We start from the raw sequence: 22074 nt of genomic DNA on the forward strand, positions 1-22074 counted from the left end.
ATGCGCGCGCCGCCGGGGCTGGTGCGGCTGCTGGTGGGGCGGGGGTGGGGGCGGCCGCCGCGCCGCTGGCTCGGCGGCATGGCCCACTACGGCACGGAGCAGCGGGGGCGGCCCAACTCGCCCGATTACCGCCTCTACTTTAGTAAGTAGCAGCCCACGGGCTCCATAAACCTCTGCTACCCCGCCTCGGGGGGGGGGGTGGGGGGGGAGCGCACGGTGGGGAGAGGTGATGGCGGCGGCGGCTGCCCGCTCCTGCTGAGGTGTCGCCCCTAAGCCTCCCGCCCCCCGCTCCAGGGCGGCAGTTTTGTGTGGAGAGCGAAGGGGTTTCCCGGCAGATCCGCTCTTGGAGGGGATGCTGGGCTCGCTCGGGCCTGGGGGCTGGTGTGCGGGGCACAGCCGTGCCCTTCCCCAGCCACGCGAAGGGCCCTGGAGGGTGAAGCGGTGCTGGGGGCGCCGGGGGTGAGGCGCTGCCCTGGTGCGGTGCGGTGTGGGGGCAGCCTGGGCGCAAAGGCCACGGGGTGCTCTGGGACCCGAAGGACAGCCTTGGCCGTGGGAGCCTTGCCTCACCTCTGCGGCGTGACAGCCCAGGGGGAGCATGGCCTGGGCCCTGTGACCAGGCCGGTCCTCCCTCCAGAAACGTCACGGTGAGGGGAGGCTGGCATCCAAAACATGGGGCTGCAGCCCCGAGGGGCCGCTGGGGCCAGCAGCAGCAAGTGGCACAGGGAGGGCACGGGCAGCGCTCCAGGAGGCTTCTCAAAACCCAGTGAGAGCTGGGAGCCTGCAGTCTCAGTATTACGCATGTTAGTAACAATGTTGTGTATTTGTACGCCCCTTCTTTCGCAGTGGTTTTGTACGTTTTTGGTCCATTGACTTACAAGCAGTTAATTCTGACGTCCGCTGGTGTGAGAGAAGCGGAGGCGTCGTGTACCCTGCCAGGGCTCCCTTGTGCTCAGTCCCCAGGGCCCTGCCATCCAGCGCAGGAGCTCATCCAGCGCAGGAGCTCATCCAGCGCAGGAGCTCATCCAGCGCAGGAGCTCATCCAGCGCAGGTCACTTTAGCTAGTAGGAATACGGAGCCTACCGCTAAACTTTGGCTTATCTGGGAGGCTTCTAGGAGTTGCAAGAACAACCGCCATGTACTCCTTTTTGCTGAGGTGGTCAAAGTACAGTCCAAAGCTAAATGAAGTCCCTTGTCTGATTTTCTCTTTATTGTGAATAGGGGTGCTAGCAGAGGAGAAACTCCTTGAGATTTGTGTTAGCACAGTACATTGTTGTTGATGTTTCTGTTTTGATGCAGTACTTGGGCTTTTAGTATGTTGAAAAGTTTGAGTAGTTTGAAAAGCTTAAGCACCCACTCCAGAGAGTTTTGTTCCTTTCTACAGTGGGAGCAAGGCTGAGGTGTAGATTCGGACCCTGTTAAGTTAATGTCAATTTCTGCTGTTTTTGAGGCATGGTTATTTCATTTCTAGGGCCTAGGCAATTGTCCAATCCCTCACTTGTTCTCTTGGTCAGACTTTGGCCTAGTATGTTGGGGGACTTTCTTTTTGTGGCCATGAAACTCAGTTTATTAGAAATGCAGTGAAGTCATCTGGTTGCTAGAAACCCAGATGAATTCACTGATTGCTCATGGAAATGAGGTTCCCTTGGTATATTTTTTCTCTGTTAATGGTTGTGTATTGCTGGGGAGGAGAAGAAAAGAGAATGAAAGGATCTTCTCATCTTTACATAGCTTGTATTGCCATGTAGTCAGAAGAGAAGTGTGGTATTGAATACTAAAGCAATAATTTTGATTCTAAGGAGTCCTTGTCAAACAATCGAATTCCTTGTCTTGCATGTAGGTTATTTTTTTCATCCTTGGAATTAAACTTGAGAAAAAGTTTAAGCGATGCATAATTGTGTCGTATCATACATTTATGTAACACATAATAGTTAGCAATACCAACATCTTATGGCATATCTTTAGAATTGTAATGCTACTTTTTTGTTTTGTTTTTCAGAGAATGCAGATGGTAAATACATTTCCCCATTTCATGACATTCCACTGTTTGCTGGATCTAAAGAGGTATGTATTTATGCCTTGAAACACAATTAATTTCAAAATGATAACAATTTTGTTGTTATTCTTTAGGTAAAAACGCAGTTTTTAAAAGCATTTTTTTAAGCAGCTAACAGACAAATGTATAGCACCAGAAAGGACCATTTTAACCCAGGCTGATTCCTTATGTAATAAAGGCACGATAACTGCCAGATTTTCTCTGCTGAGTTCAGTAACTTGCAGCGAAACATAGCGATTACTTTGCAGACAAGCCTAAGTGTCCTCTTTAAGTCTCCAAGTGATTGAGGGTGGGGAGAACCCTCACTGTATCTTGTTCTCCTCTATGTTTAAGGTTTGTGTTTATATGTTCTTGAATTCATTTTCTACTCTTACTCTTTTTAACGTGGCATTTTTCTACATCTGCAATTAAAAGTGTACATTTCCTTGCAGTAGGGGATGTACAGCACACACTTATGTAACTTAGGGTGTATTTCATTAATTCCCTAAAGGATCATTATAATTGGAAGGCAACAATAATGCCCAAGAGAGAAGTGGTAATCATACCTTTGGAGAATTACAAGGCATGAGGTGCAGCTGAGCACTTTCACGTCTTGTTAGCCACACTCCCTGGAGTTTCATTACAGCAATAATGAAACGCCTGTTTTATGTGTCACCGTTGGGAACTGCCAGTCTTTGGTTTAGACTTAGACTTGCTTATTATGGTATGCTTGTTGCACAAACAGGTTGGGAGGGTTTCGACCGTTTTCTTGATTTGTTGCTGGGTCTCTATGGATGATATGAATGGTGAGAAAGGTCAGCAGTTGTAACGTGTTCAGATTGAGACTTCTGAACTAATGAACCAATCTCTTGAATTATTTAAAAAGAGAGATTAAAAATACGCATGAAACATTTTTGATCAGCAGACCTTAAGCATGCTAGTCAATGGAAGAGGTAAGTCTCTTTCAGATGAGAGAGTCGTTACTAAGATGCTCTGTTCAATGGGTGCTATTGCTGGAAAAGCAATGGGCATTTTCATCACACGTTCCCTGGGAGCCTTGCTGTCCTTGCATCCAGAGTTTAAGAGGGGTGGATTATAGTCTGTGATTTTTCTGTAGATTAAATTATAGTACAGCGATGTGTGATCAATGTGGAGAGGATTTCATTCTGGTGTGTGAGCAAGGAAAGAGCCCTCCACAGGACATAGGGGCCTGAGGGGGGCAGCAAGAAAGGGAGTCATTGTGAAGGTCTCTGTTAATTTTGCCTTCTTTGCAAGAGGGTGACATAAGGAGTTGTATGTTATATTCTTTCACTCCCCTGGTCTGCTCTTTGTGGACTTTGTTTTATGACAGATAACTCCAGCCTTATTTTTGCATACTGCTTTTGTTTGCCTGGTTTGGTTTTTATCTTTTTCAACTGAACAGAAGGATGACTCTGTGTTTTTAGTGAGTTGAGGACAGGCCTAAATTGTGGCTTGAATTTTTTAGTAGCTGGGAGAAAGTGGATGTGCCCTTGTACATTTTTACCTTCCTTTGTTAACATCTGGAAGGTTATAATTTCACAATGAAACAGGACTGAGTACTTACTTTTAAAAGCTATAGCTTAGGCCTTTATGCTCACAAAGGGATGTTTCAGTTGCATTGAAAACTACTGTTGGCTGTATTTTATGTGAATACAGTACTGCTCTCTAATGTTCTTTATGCACTTCTTTACTTCACTCTTTCCCTATAGGATAAAGAGATTCCTGCAAAGAGGTCAAAGACTACCGGAAGTGAGGTACTGCTAAGTTTGTCTTGGTGTTTTGTGGGGGTTCCCCCTCCCCCCCCACTATTCCCTTTATTACTTTCCAACATTGCTTCACTATTCTGCAAAGTGAACTTGCTCTCACTGAATATAGTTGACATATCTTCAAATGCAAGTCTTTTAGGAGGAGAAAGCTTAAAGGATTTAATATTCTCCTCTTCGAATGGGCCAGAAATGTCAGCATTCTTTTATTCATCAAGATGTTCTCAAAGGCAAACACCTTTATACCACTCTTTGAAAGGTTCTTTACAACTATTGCAGTGTAGATACGTTTTATCTTTTTTGCTATTGCATTCAGAAACATTTGCAAAAAAACCTGTTAATGAAATATTTATTATGCTCTGACTGTGGGTAATCTTTGGTATATATACAAAACCTAAGAAATCCTAAGTATATTAGGGCAGAAATTAGACTTAGTATCTGCTTTTTAGAACTGAGGATATGTGGTTTTCTGTACTCATCTGGGAAGCCCAAGGAGAGGAAAAACCACATCTGCTAATGGTTCAACATTAACCAGCACTGAAGTTAAGCCTAACAGAAGCCCAAAAATTCATGGAAGGCCTCCTGGGGCTCTTTCTGTGAAACAGGATTTGTTTACATAAGTGTCTTTTAAAAACATAGCATTTTTTTGCAGTGCTTTCCCTGGCATAGGAGTACCTAAAAATCGGTGGAAGGAAGTGAAAGAAAAAAATGAAACCAACTATGCTTTAAGGCCATGATGTGTCTGTGTGTGTCCCAATCTATCTTCTCAATATCTGTTTGGCCAGTCATATTGCAAAACTGTAACCACCCATCTGATGTGAAAGAACTGTCCTAACTGTCTGGGTTCTCATAGTTTTGCAACTAGTACACCGGTGGTTCTACTGTACACCAGCCCCTACACAATCCTGTACTATGCATTTCCTCTCCCTTTGCCCTGTGATTCATTCAAGCTACAATGCCTAGGTAATGCTTTTTAGATTTCCTGTTGCTTGATGCCCATTTAAGTACTATTTAGTAGACGTAGAATCGTGCCTGAAGATGAAGTGTTGAGGAGAAAGAGTATGTGCCACTAGCCTTTCTGAAAAATCATTGTCTTGCAACATGAATTCGTAATTACTGCTCTTGCTGGAAGTCAAGTATTCTGTTTCTTACCTGCTTATGAATACTGTGACAATACCTGCCAGTTGTGAAGATGCAAAGCCTATTTTATGCAGTGTCTAAAACTGTTCAAAACTGTATTTGTCTGTGTAGTGGGAAGCATGATAGCTTGTTGAAAACCACATTTCTAGTACCCTTTTTCTGATCTCTGGATCAGCCTATGGGGGGGGGGGGGGGGGGGGGGGGGGGGGCGGAAATGCCGGTGAAGCTGAGCAGCTCTTGCTTCCTGGGCCAGTGTAGACTCCAGAGCTGCTTCACATAACTCCTGCTGTAAGAGAGCTCTGGACTGTGGCTTAATAGAATTATGGAAAATGAGCAAAGGCAAACGTACATTCCAGTCATTGTGGGCGTCTGATGAGAGTAAGCAAACAAACATGCAGGCTATAGGCTTCCCAAACATGCTTGGTCTTTACTTAAATGGTGAAATGTGAGAATGCAAATCATTTAGAAAACCCTTTTTCATCATCATCTTTGGGAGTTGGGGAGAAGAGAGAAAATAGAGGGATCTTTGTGTTCAGGAAAGCAGTTTCTTCTTACACTGGTCCTTTCAGCAGCTCTCCTCACCTTGGCCTGGTGAGAAATGCATACCTGTGTGCAAACAGGCAAAACATAGCTTAATCAGGGGATGAAGGGAAAATAAGGAATTTAATGCCATGTACTGATTTCTAAAGACCTTTGAAGCACTGTACTCCTTACTCTTGTCTAGGGATACAAAGGCTACTATTGATACCTGGTATTCAGTTGATCCTTGCACTGAATTTGGCCAGAATTCAAAGGTGATAGCTCTTCTTGTCCTGGAAACACAGTGGCATCTTTAAAACTTATGCTTTTAGGGTGGGAGTTATTTGTTACTCTACACAAGGGCAAGCCCTCTTAAGAGTGTGTCTTAAATTATGCTGAACTGGTGTTCATCAGATGGCAGTTTAGGTACGGAAAATGACGATAATTCTGCATGAGTCTCCTTAGTCTGTTTAATCTACTTTAAATTGTTCTTGGCATTCCTGATGCCAGAAAAGAAGGTCTCAAAATTGAGGCGTTTCAGCTTTCAGCATTCATGGGATAGGGGAATGCACATCATACAAGTCTGTTAGCTGTTTTGCAGTCTCGGCTTGTAGTTCTAAGGGAGACGCTGTAGTGTTTCTGTATGAACTGTTCTCAGTAGTGCAGCCATTTCTTGCAACTTCTTAGACCTTCCAAAATCTCAATTAAGTTTAGCTTTGCGGTCACTGTTGACAACTGATCTTTTTGCTTTCTCACATGTTTTTTGGGTGTTTGAAGACTAGAGAGAAGTTACTATGAGGGAGAAACTATGCTCGAAGAAATCATATTCAGCTTCAGTCTCAAAATTATTACCAGCTTGCAGTCTGAACCTTTGCTTTGTCTTAAGTGTTGCAGACACTCAGAATCCACTCCTGCCCAAGTAAAGCTCTGTGAAAGGTATCAAAAGTTTCACATCTGTGTCTGGAAGAGTGGATGTTTCCACTGTGGTTACAGTCAAAACTGTGTGAGGCTGATTGTTGAATGTGGTCTTCATGTCTAGCAGGAAGAAGGTTTGAAGAGGTCATAATTTTCTTTTCAAGATAGATATGACATGTTGGTTCCCTGCTGTAGTGAAAGGGTTTCTAATCTACTTGTCATTGTACATTTTTGGTAAAGTATTCACATGTCATCTCATTCAGAGGACCCAGGTGTCCTTGAATACAAAGTTTTATTTAAAATGTTGGCCTTGGTAAGGAAGTTGTCCAAGCATGTAGAGATTATACTCCTCTAACTTGGAGACACCCCCAAGAGCATTTGAAAAAGAAAAAAATACAAAGAAAGAAACAAGATGGCTTTTGTTTTGTTGCATCCTGTGGGTTGCACAGTGCTGCTCTTGTGGACTTCAGCTGAATTCCTTCTGTCAGGCAAAAACTTCTGATAGATTAGCTAGTCAGGTGAGATATAAGGGGTCATCAGAGTGGTTGTGCAGTCTGAATAGGTGATCATCAGAGGGCGTTATGCTTGGAACAGTATTCAAAACTGGTGTCAGAGTTGCCTTACGATAAAGTCGGTATGTTTCCTAAGAAAGGAAAAGCTGTCATTTCCTGTGCAGTGCAGGTGCAAACTTTGTAATGACTTTGTATTTGGTCTTTACTACAGCCTCTGTCACTTTCTTTGGTCACATTAGACATTTTTTTGGTGTATGTAACCTGGGCTGTAGTATGTCCATTATGTGTGTTCAGGGATTTGTGTGTTCCAAATTTTACTTACATAGCATTCGTGACTCTGTTTTCACTATAACATGAGGGAAGTACCCTATGAAGAGGCTGTGGGCACTTTGCATTTATGTTGGGCACTGCACTCCTTTTTTGCTATGTGGCATGTTAATTTATATTGGAAAAGTTCCATTGACTTCTCATTTAGATACAGTATATTTGGTCTCCAGATGTTGCTGGCATCTGGTTTGTTGTTTTCATTGGCAGATACCTCGTAGCAAGTGTTACACTGGGAATGCTTATAACATGGGTACTCATTTTATAAGCAAGCCCCTCTCCATTTATTTCTGATTGTATTTCATGACAGCCCTTATTTTCGTTCTCCTTTTTTTCCTTTTTTTTTTCTTTTTCCTTTGAAACATCATCCTTTGTTCACACTGCTGCTGGACTGCAGCTCATCTTTTCAGTTCTCATTAGTCTTCAGGTGCATGCTGCCATGTTCAGTTGATGGCTGATGAGAATCCCTGCAAGATTGCAAATGAGCAGACGGAAAAGAAATGAAAATGATAGCTGCTTTTTCTTCTGTCTTGTGAGCTCAGAACTTCTCAGTGAGGAAGGGTCAGTAGCCCCCAAATGCTGCCTCTAATACTTTCAGATGTTTGGGTTGTTTTTTTTTTTTTGAGCTCTCTACTATAAAAAGGAGTAAAGTAATTGTAAGCTTTAGCATATCTCTTCTCCCTGTCACGCAAGGGTGATGGTGAATGGAAATCAGGCCTTAAAAAGTGATGTTTATCATTTTATGAAATTGTACTGAGTTTCTCTTCCTCTCTCTGTCTTGTTTTGTCACTTTCCTTGCTCTTTATAGGTTGCTCCACTTCTTCAAATTAGCTGAACTTTCAGAGTTGAGCATTAAGTGCTGCAACCCTTGAGCAATATCATTACCTATTCAAAACCCTCCCCTCAAATGTACCAGCTAAGGAACGTGGAAAGACTGGGAAAGGAAATAGTTGAACAAGAAGGGGAAAGTTAGATAAGGAAGAATTGTTTCTGAGAAGGGTGTGTGGGAGTCCAGAAGGGTAGGTTGTAAAAATAGTGTCAGAAGTGTGCTTAATTTTTTTTTTTCTTTCTTCCTGTGATATTCAGGTTTGTAATAACAAACCCTGGTCAAAATGAGTTACCTTCTGTAAGAATCTGTACGGCCAGAGCTAGCAGTTATTTTTGGCCGTCAGTATTAGTGGAGAGAACGCTGACTCACAGTTTACCCAGGTACAGCAGTCTATATTTTCCTTGCTTTTCTCAACACTTGCTGTTTGAATATGTTGAAGTGTATCTTTTTATCTTTCTGTGGTTTTCTTACTTCAAAAACCAAAAATGGTTCCTGTTCTCTGTGCAAAAGAGAGATTCTTACTTGTCTCAGCAAAAATGATATGGTGATACATTAAAAATGATGTTCAACTGAAATGGAATGCAGTAAGTTGCCAAGCAGTGTTAAAGAAAACACCCCGATAAAGCAAACACTTACATCCTACATGAGTTCCCATGTAATGTACTTAGCGTGTAGTTCTTAGTAAATAAAGGATATCATTTAGACATACTGGTTGTTCCTTCTGATGTAATTTTCTGCTGATTTTCATATTCAGTTTTAGGAATTAGGAAATGTACTTTTGACTTCTTTGAGCAAATGGATTTTCCCACCACCCCCCCATCACCTCTTCGAGGTATAATAGAGCACAAGTACAAATGTCTGTCTTGTGTCCACATTAACCCAAAGTCAAACAAGCTACGTAATACCCTGGGTTGAAAGTCCCTCTGGGCTGTCAGGTCACTTGCCCTAGCGGATGGGTTCTGCCCCTATTTCTGCATCTAGGAAACTGTTTCCTCTGCTTTTTGTGTGCTCAAGGAGACTGTCCTTCTGAAGAAACCATCAGCCAGTAGAGTTGGCATGAGGCTATCCTGTAGGAACTACTCCATCTGGCCTGTTGTACAGTCTGCTGTCACGAAGTAGAGACCCTTCTATATTAGGCGCTTGCAGAGTTGCATTAAATCTGGACTGCAGCAAGCAATGATCTCATAGGCAGACCAGTTGACTGCTGTTATACTAAGGCAGTTAAATGGTAAACTTCCCAAAGCAATAGTTTTCATTTCATGAGAGATCTTTTTTTCTGTCACTGGAAGGTGTGTCAAATGGGCTGTTGAAACAGCCTCACCATTGCTTGAGGGGGTGTAAGTGCTCACTTGGGGGTTTGGTGAGGTGGAATTTGTTGGTTTACTGATTTAAAATAAAGATAAAAATACCAATTACCAGATGCATTCACCATCCAAAACTAACCACTGAATGGCATATGCAGATGGTAATTTGTGAAGACAGGTGGTGTCTGACACTTGCGTTTCTGTTTGCAGCTGAGGCAGGGGTGGTTTTGCAGCAAGGGATGGGGGAGAACATTCAAGTGGTCAGAAGGAATAGGTGCTTGGTCTGGGAAAATAAGTGATGGAAAGATTCCTGGGTGATACTTAGGCAAGGAGGAAAATAAGGTAGGAAAGAGGAGGAAAAAACACCTAAAAAACCAGAGGAATATACTTCTCTCTGTCTGTCAAGCTATCTAGTATGTGCTCTCGTTTCCACACCAGTGAATCCTGTCTCACCACTGTGAAAATGTGATTGCCCTATAAATAAAACTTTTATTTTTAAATGTAAGCACTGCATGAAGTTATTAATCTCTTGTAAATGCTTGTGGCAGCTTAGCATTAGAGAGAGTACTTTCGGGGATTTTTTTGCATACAAATTAATGTGTCAGGCTGTCACATTTAAGACTCCTGACAATTCACATTTGACTAATACCACAAATTATGAAGGCCTGGTCTTAGAGCTGAGTTAAACCCAAGTGATTTTTTGTTTTTGAGAGCTGCATTGTATTCATTTCAGTCTAGTTGTTGTCCAGTCCTGAGAGTTGTTTTGGTGAAGACCTGGAATAACTCTTGGTCAATTAAAGCTCAAACCCAAGATTTACAGGCTGCTGAAGCCATTGTATTAGACATGGTCAATGTACAGTGGCATCTGAACAATAAAAATACAGGATTGTGGTGAAGACACTGGGTGTCATTCCAGGAGCAGTTTGTAAGTTTTCTGCCTGTAGCTACCAGTCAGAACAATTCTTTGACCTGCTTGGCAGTTGCCTAAGAGTTTCTTGTCAGCACTGGCTTTCATGCTGTGCATGTCTTTTTTCCCAAGTGTTTCCCAGACAGATGTGCAGACTTTATTTGGCTCTCTTCGAACCCTTCCCTTACCTGCTGCTGCATGTATGTTGTTTTGTTCTGTCTGCTTCCTTAGTGTTGACATCCTTGAGCTCTCTTTCTGATTACTTCTCTATTTCAACTGTTCTTGTATACATAAGGTGTACTTTATGAAACTGATCTGAAGCACCCCTCTCTTTCTCTTACTCTGTTAGGACCTGATTGGGAAAAGTGATTCCATCTGACATGCCACTGATTGCAGTATGGGCACAGTACTTATGGATGGTGAATTGATATCACATAGCTTGTGATCTCGTGGGAGAAACGCTGAGTGACAGTTGGGATTTTCCTTTGCTTTCTTGCTTTCCACATTCCAGGTTTGTTTGGGAGGAGAAGATCATGGAACCATTGGAATTACTTTAATCAGACTGTGGCATTGACCCTGGTAATGGTTATTTGTTTGTTGCAGCTGCAGGATACAAGGAGGAAAAATACAAATATTTAAGGAGTCTGCTGGAGCCTTAATTGCAGTGTAGTTAAAGAGTCAGTGCAAGTCTTCGGTTGCTTTAACTTTATTTTTTTTTCCCTACACATTTCTGCAGAAACATGTTTTGTCCTTCCTGAACCATTGTGATTTTTAGTACCAATGCAGGTTTGGTTATGAAGAGATGTTCCAGGCAATGTGGTATTTTGGGGTTATTTTAGTAATCTAGGAAAAAATAGGTTGTGGACATTGCTGGGTGGCTTGGTCTAGTTACCCATTTCTATTAATACTCTACTCCTTGGTAATGCTTAACTCCGACAGCTTCAGAAGAAGAAATACTATGGCAGTTACACAGAGTTTTTCTCTTTGGAAAATGTCACTTTAACCTCCTCAGTAAGAAGGGCGTAGATTACTTATTTTTCTTCTAAAAGCATGAAAGTTTACATGTTTTAGGTTTATTTCCCCCACACCTCCTTCTTAAACAACTTTAACTTCAGTTTCTATTAGGAAGAAGGCTAATGCAAACATGAGGTGTCTGTCCGTGTCCTTCCTCTGCCATCACTTTTGGATTCATTCTGCCTCACTTCAACCAGATTTGTCTGAGACTCAGAAATGTCTGTGGTTGCTGCATTCACATGGGTTTTTAAAAAAATGAATGAGGAAAAGAGGAGGGCCTGAAGAAATAAATCCTCAGGGGAAAAAAACAAAACATTGTCATTTACAGTGCTTGAGGGAAGCTAACTCTGCCCTGTAGAAATGCCCAATCCTTTTGACTAGTCAGCTGAACCACTGCCTTGTGGCAAACCATTCCATAGACTTTCTGAACATTTTGTGAAGAGTAATATTGATATGGGAATAAAAAACGTGGATTTCCACTACTTGTAGTTGTTCATATTCTCAAAGGGGTGGGTTGAGGAAAGGATGAATGAAGGAGGTTGAATATCATTGTGCAGAACTAAACGAATTGTACTTAACGTCAAAGCAGCTGGAACAGAGAGATGTGGTATATGTTGCTGCTGAATATAGAGGAGAGAATTTGTCTTACTATAAAATACTAATTGCCAAGTGGATTTTATTTTCAGTTCTGTTGTTGGTTTTTTTGTTTTAGGTCCTGTTTAATATGATTGTAGAAGTGCCTCGTTGGACGAATGCAAAAATGGAGGTAATTAAGAAAAATACCTTGATAATATAGGTATTTGTGAAAGTTATGACAATGCAGTGGCTTCCAATAGTCAGAGTTTAATCAAAGTGTGGATTACTCCTTACACATAAAATTATCTCCTGTTAAAAAATTGATTTGAATTTGTGCATACACTTTCCTTGCAATTACAAGAAATGTTGAGGTTCTAATTTTGTTTTCCTTCTGCAGGTGAGCACTGCTTCTTGACAGCCCTCTGACTGCAGAGTGTAGCATACCTGCAACAGAGTCCTAGAGTACTGGCTTGCAGGACATTGTCCAACATTTAGTCTTGCTCGCTCATAGAGAATTCCACTCAGAGGATTTAATTCCCCTCATTTCCGCTGTATAGCGTGCTAGGCCAAATCCTGACAAATGGCGTTGCAAATGAAAAGGCATTTCATTGTGACAAAAAAATACTTGGGGACCTCACTGACTGAAAGCATCTACTCCTGCAGGGAGATATTTTAAAAGTAGAGCCTAGTAGGTTGTTCCTCTGCGGTTACGATATAGAAGCTGAGTAATGCTTCATCTGTAGTGTTCGTGAAACACAGATCTCACCAGGATATGTTCTATCTTCTTGAACATTTGTATTAATTTTAGGGATGCTTCCTGGATGCTTTTAAGGAAGTTTGTTGTTGAGCTGTTAACTATTTTGATTATTAAAAATAACGCCAAAGAACCTCCCCAGCCTGTTATTTCAGAATTTTGTTTTCTCCTTTCCCTGATGGTGGAAAATCATTTGATCTGTGTTTACTGCCATAGTTTTTGTTCTGCAAGCAGGGTTACCTTGGATATTTACCTGGTATTTTAAGATGATGACTTATTGTGGAAGTTGAATTCTCTTTTGCAGAATTTCCCTTTGACAACACTATTTGAACTCTTTCTGTAAAGCTCAGGTTGCTCTCCCTCCCCTTCTCTCGGCACGTTATGTCAAGGGTAGAAAAGTTTGTGGTGCTGTCAGGTTCAGAAATCAGTGGGTTTAGGCTTTTCTGGCTTGAGAGAGGAGACCAGATGTAGTTCTCTAATCGATAACTTTTAATATACTTGAAATTTCCTGCATTAATCATTAAGGCAATTGTCTTGTCTTGCCATTGTGTCCTGGCAGTCCTTCAGTCCAGACTGTGGTAAGGTGCTAATACCAGGTCTTGTCTGTATCTCCATGCTGAGATTCCCTCACATGGAATGGAGACTGTAGGAAATTAAACCTTGCCTTAGGATGAATGTTTCCCGCTGCTACATCTCCAGTGCCAGATCTCCTGTTCATCAGTTTGTTGTATTTCTGTTGTTCTTCCCTTGATTTTATTGAAGGTGCTTTTCCTGAGATTTTGTCTGCTGTTGTCAATTACTCCTCTTTGTCCCGATTTACATCAAGAAAAAGCATTGCTGAGCTCCACTTCTGTCAAAGTTCCAGGTGGCATATTTGAGGTCTTCACTGTTAAGTTATGACCAGAAGCAGGTAGAATCAAGTGTGAAACCAGAAATGTATGAACCTTGATCTCAGCTCTTGGGGAGGGTTTACTTGTGGAATAAGTGCATCCTATGGACAATTTGGTGTAGGTCAGAAAGGTGGAATTTCTTTGGGATGGCTTTGGTGGTGATGCTTTAGGTAAATGACAGGTATGTTGTAAAATGAATATGGACTAAGGGCTGTGTGCTTATGCATGCAAGCTATGTACCACCTGAGCCAGCGTGTGCTCATAGCCTGTAACAAATGTGATGCCACTCAGATGAGGGTTTGTAAGCAAGAGCCAAGCTAACATGGATTGGGTTGTGGTGTGGAGCGTGAAAATGATGGTTACAGTGAATTAGCTGATGTGTGGTAGGTAACTTATATGGCAGTGGGTTTGTATTTGAGGTTCTGGGGAGGTTGATGACAATAATACACTGTTCAGCTCTAATTACTTCAGTCCTTCTGTGAGTGCTTCTTTGGGAATAAGAATGCCACCTTCTAATGCTAGCTTAACTTGTTCCAGATCTGTGTGAAGCTGGCATTTAGTGACTGTGCAGAGCTTGTCCTTACTACAAAGCGTTTGTGTGCTGAGAGGTGATGGAGAGAAGGGATGTATGCAATAGGAGAGCAGTGAACAGGGGAGATGTAACATTTCCTGTTGCTGTCAAAGCCCCTGTTGTCTGAAGAACTTGTGCCACCATTTGCATGTCTGTTGAACTTGTACTATAAGTGCAAGAGCTTCTAACTTCTTTTCAGTATTTATGTTTGACCAGGACAGTCTCCTTATAAATTTATGACTTTCTCTTCTACATTGACTTTTTTGGTTTTTTCTCCTTTCATCCTTCACGTTATTTAAAACCTTAATAAGCTGCTTTTTTAACATGACCCTTGAGATTTAGAGTGAGGCCATTGTACTTTTAATACTTCTCAAACCGCAAACATACGCTCCCAGATGGAGCTTCCTGACTGGTTGGGTAGAGAATGAATTGCTTTCCATTTTACCATTCTCTCATTCTCTTTCTTTCTTTCTCTCTCTCTCTCTCTCTTTCACGATCTGCTTAGATTGCCACTGAGGAGCCGTTGAATCCCATTAAACAAGATATAAAGAAAGGCAAGCTTCGATATGTTGCAAATGTCTTTCCTCACAAGGGTTATATATGGAATTATGGTGCCCTCCCACAGGTAACATTTTTGTTATAATGGTGAAAGTTTTCTGTCTTCTGTGTAAATTGCCTTGTAAATCTTGGGTACTGCCTGAATGCAAATAAGTTGCAAGAGAGATGTTTCTCTTTGATACATTTGTAAATTAGGATTTTTTTTTTATTTTGAGCTTTATTGTGTCCATAAATTTTGATCAGAATTTGGGTGTGGGTGTAAATATGTCTTGTGTTTCAGGAAGGAGTTAAATGATCAAGAAGCCTCAAATCTTTAGTCTGCCTATCTGTACTGTAGTGACAGAATTAAACTTTCATGGTCTGCCATTCAAGAATACTTTGTCAAGTATCCCTTTTCTGCTTAAACAAGACTTTTTTTTTTTCAAAACTTATTTAGGTTTTTCATGTATTGCAGTATAAATTTTAATTGGGATTTCTTAATATTTCTTAACAAAGAGGAACACAAGGGCTGTTCTTTTTCAGATTAAACCTCAACTGCCTTAGTTAACTTCTCTCTGAACTGTGAGACTTTACTGATCATGACACATTCAAAACTTTGAGCCTTGAAAAAGCCCAACTAGTGGCTGAAATTTTGAGCATAATTTAAGGTTTTAAACTCTTTTCATTTCTGTGAATAACACATTGGAGTTAAATTAGTACTGAAGAACATGGTGGAGCTAGAAAAGAGTAATTTATTTTCTTTATCCTTAACTGCATAAGCAATGAAAGTTTACTCCTGAAAATCTGCTTATGTGTTTGATCCCTGAAGAGGAGATACTAGGCAGGTGTTGGAGTACAGCAATGAAGTTCTTAACCAGTCAGCAGTCTCAGTAGACCAAGTTTTCAAGTAGGTATAGTTGGGAACCAGTAATTCCATTTAATATTTTGAAATTCGTGTGTGCCTTAGTACAAAGCCAAAATTAAATGTTTGAATATTTTCCTGCACAAAGTGCATTATTTCGGACTGATGACACTTTCTGCAGGAGAAATGTTCAGCTCTCCTTGGTACCTTGTGAGACAGAGAGGGCTGGAGATGATTGTCATTTTTATTTTCTGTAATAACTTTAAAATACCAGTTGGATCATTACACCTCCAATTGTTGAGGTCTAGATGATACTCCAGATTCCTACTGGCAGCTGTAACAAACAAAATCCGGTTCAGTGTCTCCATTATCACAAGAGGACTTTTAATCAGGATCAGCAGTTGCCAGATGTTCAGCCCTAGTATATGGCAGAAAGGTAGGTGTTTGTGGCTGCTGTTTTACGCTGTAGAACAGAGAAGAAAAAAATGACAGTAGGACTGTCATTATTGCAGGAGTTGCTGTACTGTCCAGAGAACCATACCATTTCCTAGCGAGCTTTCCTTTTAACCTACAGGTGGAGGGGTGCAGCTGGGCGGGAGAATAGTACCAGTATAATGCAGCCTTACATAAAAAGCACTTTGGAAGAGTATTGGAAAAATAAGTTTTAAGTTTAAATTCTCCCTTGACTCCACTTCAGCAATTTTTTGGTAATGATTCTGTCACCTAAACACCTGAGCATTTGCTTTTCACAGTTTTGCATTTTAGTATCAGTCAAGTTCTCAAGAACAAGTTTGAGGTGGAGGTTAGACAGTGGACAGCAGGAGCTAACAGTATAGCTCCTTGGAAAAAGGTTTTCTAACACCTTTTCAACAAAACATCATTGGACTCAAAATTCTTACTGGGAAAACCTCTCAACTTTAGAATGAGTCACTCGTTACTAGCCAGCAAGAGACAAAACAAGTACTGGTCTGATAATTAAGTTAGTATAACTTTGGCTGTGATTCTTGCTTGTGCAGAGCTTAGAGCAGGGATTTGAACTTGCCTCCTGGAGAAGCTTCTTTGGTCTTAAGCTGCTGGCTGTTCCTGGGAATGTACCCATCTCAAAATACTCTGAAATATGTCATACCTAAATCTAAACACTTTAAAAAGCCAATTGGGTGCTGACAAATCCATACCTAGGAGCTTGGTTAGCTCAAAGCCTAGATGTTTTTGAAAGCAACTTATGTTAGTGCCATGGTATTTAAAAAGTATAATAAGAATGTGATTGTAGGATGTCTGGCTTAATCCCACAACCACTAGTAACCAGAAGAATACATATTTAGAGTCCTCCGATGCATTAATCACTGCAATTTGATTAAGTGCATCTGTTGAGTCACGGACGCAGTTACTAGTTTTGTTACTATGTCCTCAGTAATCCTCATGTTACTTGTCCTGAATGTCAGGATGAGTTACTCAACGTCAGTCCATTGGCTGTTTGTTTGTTTGTTTTTTTTCTTTTCCCATTGAGCAAGACTGTTCTCAGAAAGCTGATGTTTTTATTGGTGTTTTTATTAATCTTAGTAATTTAGTGGTTAGAGGAATTGTAACTGCAGATCATCTGGTAACTGATAATTCTCTTTCCTTGACAGACCTGGGAAGATCCAAGCCATACAGATAACAATACAGGATGCTGTGGGGATAATGATCCTATTGATGTTTGTGAAATAGGTTCAAAGGTTTGTCTTAGTCAGGATTAATTTAATTTATCAAAGTTAATTTAATAATTTTTAACAACTTTTGGAAGAGAAAAGCAGATGGAAAACAAGTAAAGATGGTAATGAGTATGAGATGCTTTTGATTTGCAGTTTGGGGTGAAGATCAAGAAGGTGTATGGGAAGTAGGGTAGAAAGAGAAGGAGAAATTTTCTAGCTTGTGTTGTCTACTTAAATGCTGACCGGAGAATTGAGGGTTGAAGAATAGCAGTGGTGGGAGAGGCTAGTAGTGTTAAATAGATGTGTACTGGGTTTACAGATCTATCTTGCAATTCTGTTAGCTGCTGGTCAAAAAAGTAGTAAAACTGTTTAGTCCATAAGGTAAAAGAGAAACTCTGTGTGTTGTTTCCCAAATCTTTGCGAGATTATGTTCTGTTGCAGATTCGTGCTTCTGGTGAGATTGTTCAGGTGAAGGTCTTGGGTGTTCTAGCCCTTGTTGATGAAGGAGAGACAGATTGGAAGATAATTGCTATCAGTGTGGATGACCCAGAAGCTCAGAAAATCCATGGCAAGTATTTTTCTTTCCTAATGCAAGTTATGTCAGCAACTAGCACAGTAGAGCGGTATCTGACTTTAGGCCACTCAAGACAAGAAGAGGCAGACAGCGGAAAGGCAAGATTTTTTTGTTTGTTTTAAATCAGGTGCTTCCTTCAAGGAGGGCATATGTGCTTTCACACTAAGCTTTTGAAAAGGTTCACTTGGATTTTCAAGAGGACCTGTCATGCAGAAAGTCTTTTGACTTCTGAAACACAACTGCTGTAGAAAGTGACCTCTTAGAAATACAGGCTTATCTCCTGTATAATAGTGCATATTTACCCACTCAGATTATGTAGCACACTGCTATTTTCCTTGTTGAAAGTGTGTGTTCCTTTTATATTTGTAGGCATTGTGTTGCATTCTGAAAAGGGCTGTACATTTCCAATGTTTTGTCACTTGTAACTGGGTTACTTCCAGGGTTTGTTGCCTGGTATGAACAATAAGGTTTCACATTTTAGCTTGAAAATTTGCAAAGTAAACTGCTAATGCAGCTCACCCTAATATCAGCTTGATGATGACTAGCTGTGCAGGGGGAAATACTGTGTCCAGACTTGCCATCCTTGTCACCATGCTTCTGGTGTCCAAATGCAATTTAAGTACTAAAATGTGTCTATGTGAATAGCATGTGAGGTGTAATTCTGCTTGCAGACTGTTTGATAAGATGATGATACAGATGTGTTAAAACTGCAGGGAGTTAGGTTTTTACAGCACAGGTAAAATGCAGCTTTACTCTGGATAAGTGGAGGTTCACTTCCTCAAATGCAATGTTACTGGGAATCATGAGAATTAAGTGAGGAGGTTTGTCTAAAAGTTACCGATTGTTATGAGACCAAAACTCATACATACCATCAGGTATGTATGATCAGAGCTGGCTCTTTGTTGGTGGGGAGCACCAAGGCACACAGTGGCCTTTCTGTAGGAATAGGGCTATCCAGTTGCTTTTTAAGGAATTATTTTTCTCGGCCATTGAGGCTTTTTCCTGGTTTCTGAATGTAAAGTAAGTATATCACTGGACTGGCCCTTCATTCTCAGTTTTCTTGCAGGTTACTTTCACATGGAGAGTACTTGGCTTGTGGGGAAAGAAGGGGAGAAGAGGAAATGAGGAAAAGGAAACTCTTGGGTTGCTGCTGATTAAAATCATTGGGCAGATGAATTACTACATAGTGTTTATGACTCTTTAACTACTTCGATAGTTAGAGATTAAGAAGTTCAGCTTAAGGAAATAGTAAGTAATAGTTTGCTGTTAATGTTAGTATCAATTTAAACCTCTCTATTATGTGCAGTGAAATGCGATATGTGTCAGTAGTTAAAAGACAAGTAATTAGCACTTTATTTTTGTACGCTGTTCTGTTTAACTCTTACCTTTTTTCCTTAACAATTTCTGAGAGAGTTTAATCAGAAAAGTGGGTGAGAGAATTTAAAAGGACTTCACTAAGTAGGGGCAGAACTGGGGCAGTTTATGCCACTGGGTTAAGTAGTGCTGTTTGAAAGCCCTCTGTTTCGTTTTGGTTTTTTTCAGGTAATGACTGATTTATGTCAGCTGTGTTACAGCTTTAGTTTGTTTGGGAGGAGAGTAAGAGTTTTAGTCTTTTTTTTTTAAAAAAAAAAAAGGGGAAAAAATAGGCAAACCATTGCCTGTAGTGGATTCCTGTGTGCATCCTTTTTTAAATAGGTGCAGAACTTCAAGAAGAGAACTGGCCTTCTGAGGTTCAGAGAAGTGCAGAAATACTTATCCAGTTTAATATGATTTCTTTTTGGGATTGGAGTTGCAGTCCAGAATTTACAAAAGGGAAGAAAAAAGGGAAAGGAAAGAAAAAAAAAAAAGCCCCCATCTGCTTTCACAAAACATGACTAGCTTGCAGTGTTTAACAGCAATCCTTCTTCAGTCTGAAAACAAACAAATCTGTTAGAGTAGGCAGTACAATATGTCCTTTTATACTTGTTTTTCCCCCTTCCCAAAGATGTTAATTATTTCAGCATAAAGGGATAGCAGCTACAGATAAAACTGGTATTTCCCTCAATAATTGACGTGCTGCTGTGTTACGGCAGTGGCCTCCTAGGGAAAGATGAGGCTAAGTGTTGCCTTCTAAGTCTGTCCAGTTATTTTTGTATCATTTGCTAAACATTTTGAATTGGACTGAGAATCATCACATTTGCTTTCAGCTCAGTATGTGCACAGCCCCCAGTGAACATTTGGAAAAGATAATTCCGAGACACCAGAGTGGTGATTATTTGCAAACCCCATCCTGAGCCTGCACAGTGTGTTAACTCCTCTTGCTGCTTTAAGCACACCCCAGGTACTCTGTATATTCTCCTTCTGGGATTGTGTTCGTTCTCATATGTGCAGTTGATATTTTTTTTTTTTTTTCCCTGAGACTTCACAGAACTTAAAACTGAGCAGTCCCAACTTCTGAGCAGTTCTCATTGTTTATTCATAACACTCCACTGTACAGTGTCCTGCAGGCATTTATTGATAAATACTGGTTTAAATTGGAAACCCTGCCTAGAACTCTCTCTTTCACACAGAGCAATGAGAAACTCTACTGTATAGTGACAATACCCAGGAATGATAAGCAGTGCTTAGCACCTGTTCAAGTGGGAAGTGTGTCATCAGTAGTAGGGAGTAGCAGTCATCAGTAGTATGACTACTGTCATCAGTAGTAGGGAGTAGGGAGTAGCAGGGGCGTAGTGTCTTTTTGGACTGACTTTGGAAGGTAGTCTGTTTGAAATTATAGCAGTTAGTACTGGTGGGTATGGGGACAATCTAACTCCAAATACAAGCTGTATGTCAGATGCAAGTATCTGTATGAGAAAGTTTCTTTTAGACTAAAGCTGAACATCTTCAGATTTATATATTTCAATAAGATCTGTCTTTGTGGCTACCTGAAAACTACTGTGTTGTGTTTCTGCTCAGGCAGTTGCTAGGCAGATGGCCATTAGCGGACCAGCAAAGCAACTTCAGACCAAGTAAGTCTGGGAAGGGCCCTAAAAGCTCTCTGCACACTGAAAAACTACATCTTAGTGGTGTAATAGGCCTGGCTGCATCCCCCTCATCCTGTTGCTGCTTTTTGTTTTTGTTTGGTTTGGTTTTTGTTGTAAAATACTAGCCAGGAGAAGGAGCAAATTCTTGGAGTGGAAAGGCTGCTTGTCTGCTTATCTCATAATTTGGGTTTAATTTAATATATTGGAATTCACATACATAGCTGATGTGCTTTACAAGGTTGGGCTCAGAAAGGATGAGCAATATTTTCATGCTGTAATTTGGTCTAAATGTGTGTGACATCTTCATGTTGGCCAAGAGGTTTTGGAAATTGCTGGCAGTTGAAACAGGAAGTGTGTTTGAAACAGTCTGACTCTCAAAAGGTCATCTTGCTTTCCCTGAGCAAATTGGGCAAATCATGCTGGATGGCATTTTGGAGGTGATTTAGTCACCTGGAATCTTAGCAGCTGTTTTTTGCTATTGCTCACTGGAAAGATGCCTGGATATATTCAACAGCAGTTGGTGATGTCTACCATCTATGTTGCGCTACCATTTGCTGGCACTGTTACAGTTAACTGTGCTATGTTGCCATGCTTCTTTTCCAATGTGCAACACAAGATTGGCTTTTTGAATTAAGTGGTCAAACCCTAAATGGCAAAACCAAAGCATATTGCATACTTTGTGCCATATATTGTTATAGACCCTTGCATGTGAGTGTATTTATATGCAGAGAAGCAGCAGAGGCCCTGAAAACCTTTGTTGTGGATTTGTGTAAGCATTCAATGTAAAGAAATTAATTATCTGTACTGAGGCTCCCCTCCTACCCCCTCACACCATGCTGCACAAAATACACCAAAATGCCTTTATATGGAATGTAGCTGCTGCTTCCTGTAAATGTTTATAAGATGTTATTAAAAACATATGTCCTCTCTTCCCACAGACCTTGTTTAGAAAGCTTGCTGCAAGCATGTTGTTTTAGCTTTGCTTGCAAGAAGCAGCATCTGTTGTACTAAAAATGGTAGTTTTGTACAAATGCTTTTGTTGCTCTCTTTTGTAAAGCCAGATAGAATTGGGATCTGCGTTTGCATTGGCTCACTCCATTGACAGAGAGCTAGCAGCAGTTGTTTGTGCCAACCTCTAGAGATTTTCCTTATTGAGACTAAACTGCAACCCTTAATGTGATTAGCCATTTCTTTTTAACCCTTGGTGCTTAGCTTTGGCGCCCAGAAAAATGGGACCTGTGGTTGTATGTAGGCAGTATAAAGAAATTACTGCCTGGACCCCAGTGGGTCTGTGCTGATGTGTACCTGCAAGAGCCTGACCTTTCTGCTCTGTC

At 40.9% G+C, this 22074-nt stretch overlaps 1 protein-coding gene across 1 annotated transcript in view; it reads left to right on the forward strand.

Annotated features, from left to right (window-relative positions):
- The window catches only part of PPA2 (inorganic pyrophosphatase 2), a 37423-nt gene continuing 15349 nt past the window's right edge, over positions 1-22074 (forward strand). The window contains exons 1-7 of the mRNA XM_075709184.1: positions 1-142; positions 1997-2061; positions 3763-3807; positions 11993-12046; positions 14577-14696; positions 17099-17185; positions 17603-17729. Coding sequence (XP_075565299.1) covers positions 1-142; positions 1997-2061; positions 3763-3807; positions 11993-12046; positions 14577-14696; positions 17099-17185; positions 17603-17729 — 640 coding nt within the window. The remainder of the gene's footprint in view (positions 143-1996; positions 2062-3762; positions 3808-11992; positions 12047-14576; positions 14697-17098; positions 17186-17602; positions 17730-22074) is intronic.

This window comes from Pelecanus crispus, chromosome 4 (genome assembly GCF_030463565.1).
Source record: "Pelecanus crispus isolate bPelCri1 chromosome 4, bPelCri1.pri, whole genome shotgun sequence".
NCBI lineage: Eukaryota > Metazoa > Chordata > Aves > Pelecaniformes > Pelecanidae > Pelecanus > Pelecanus crispus.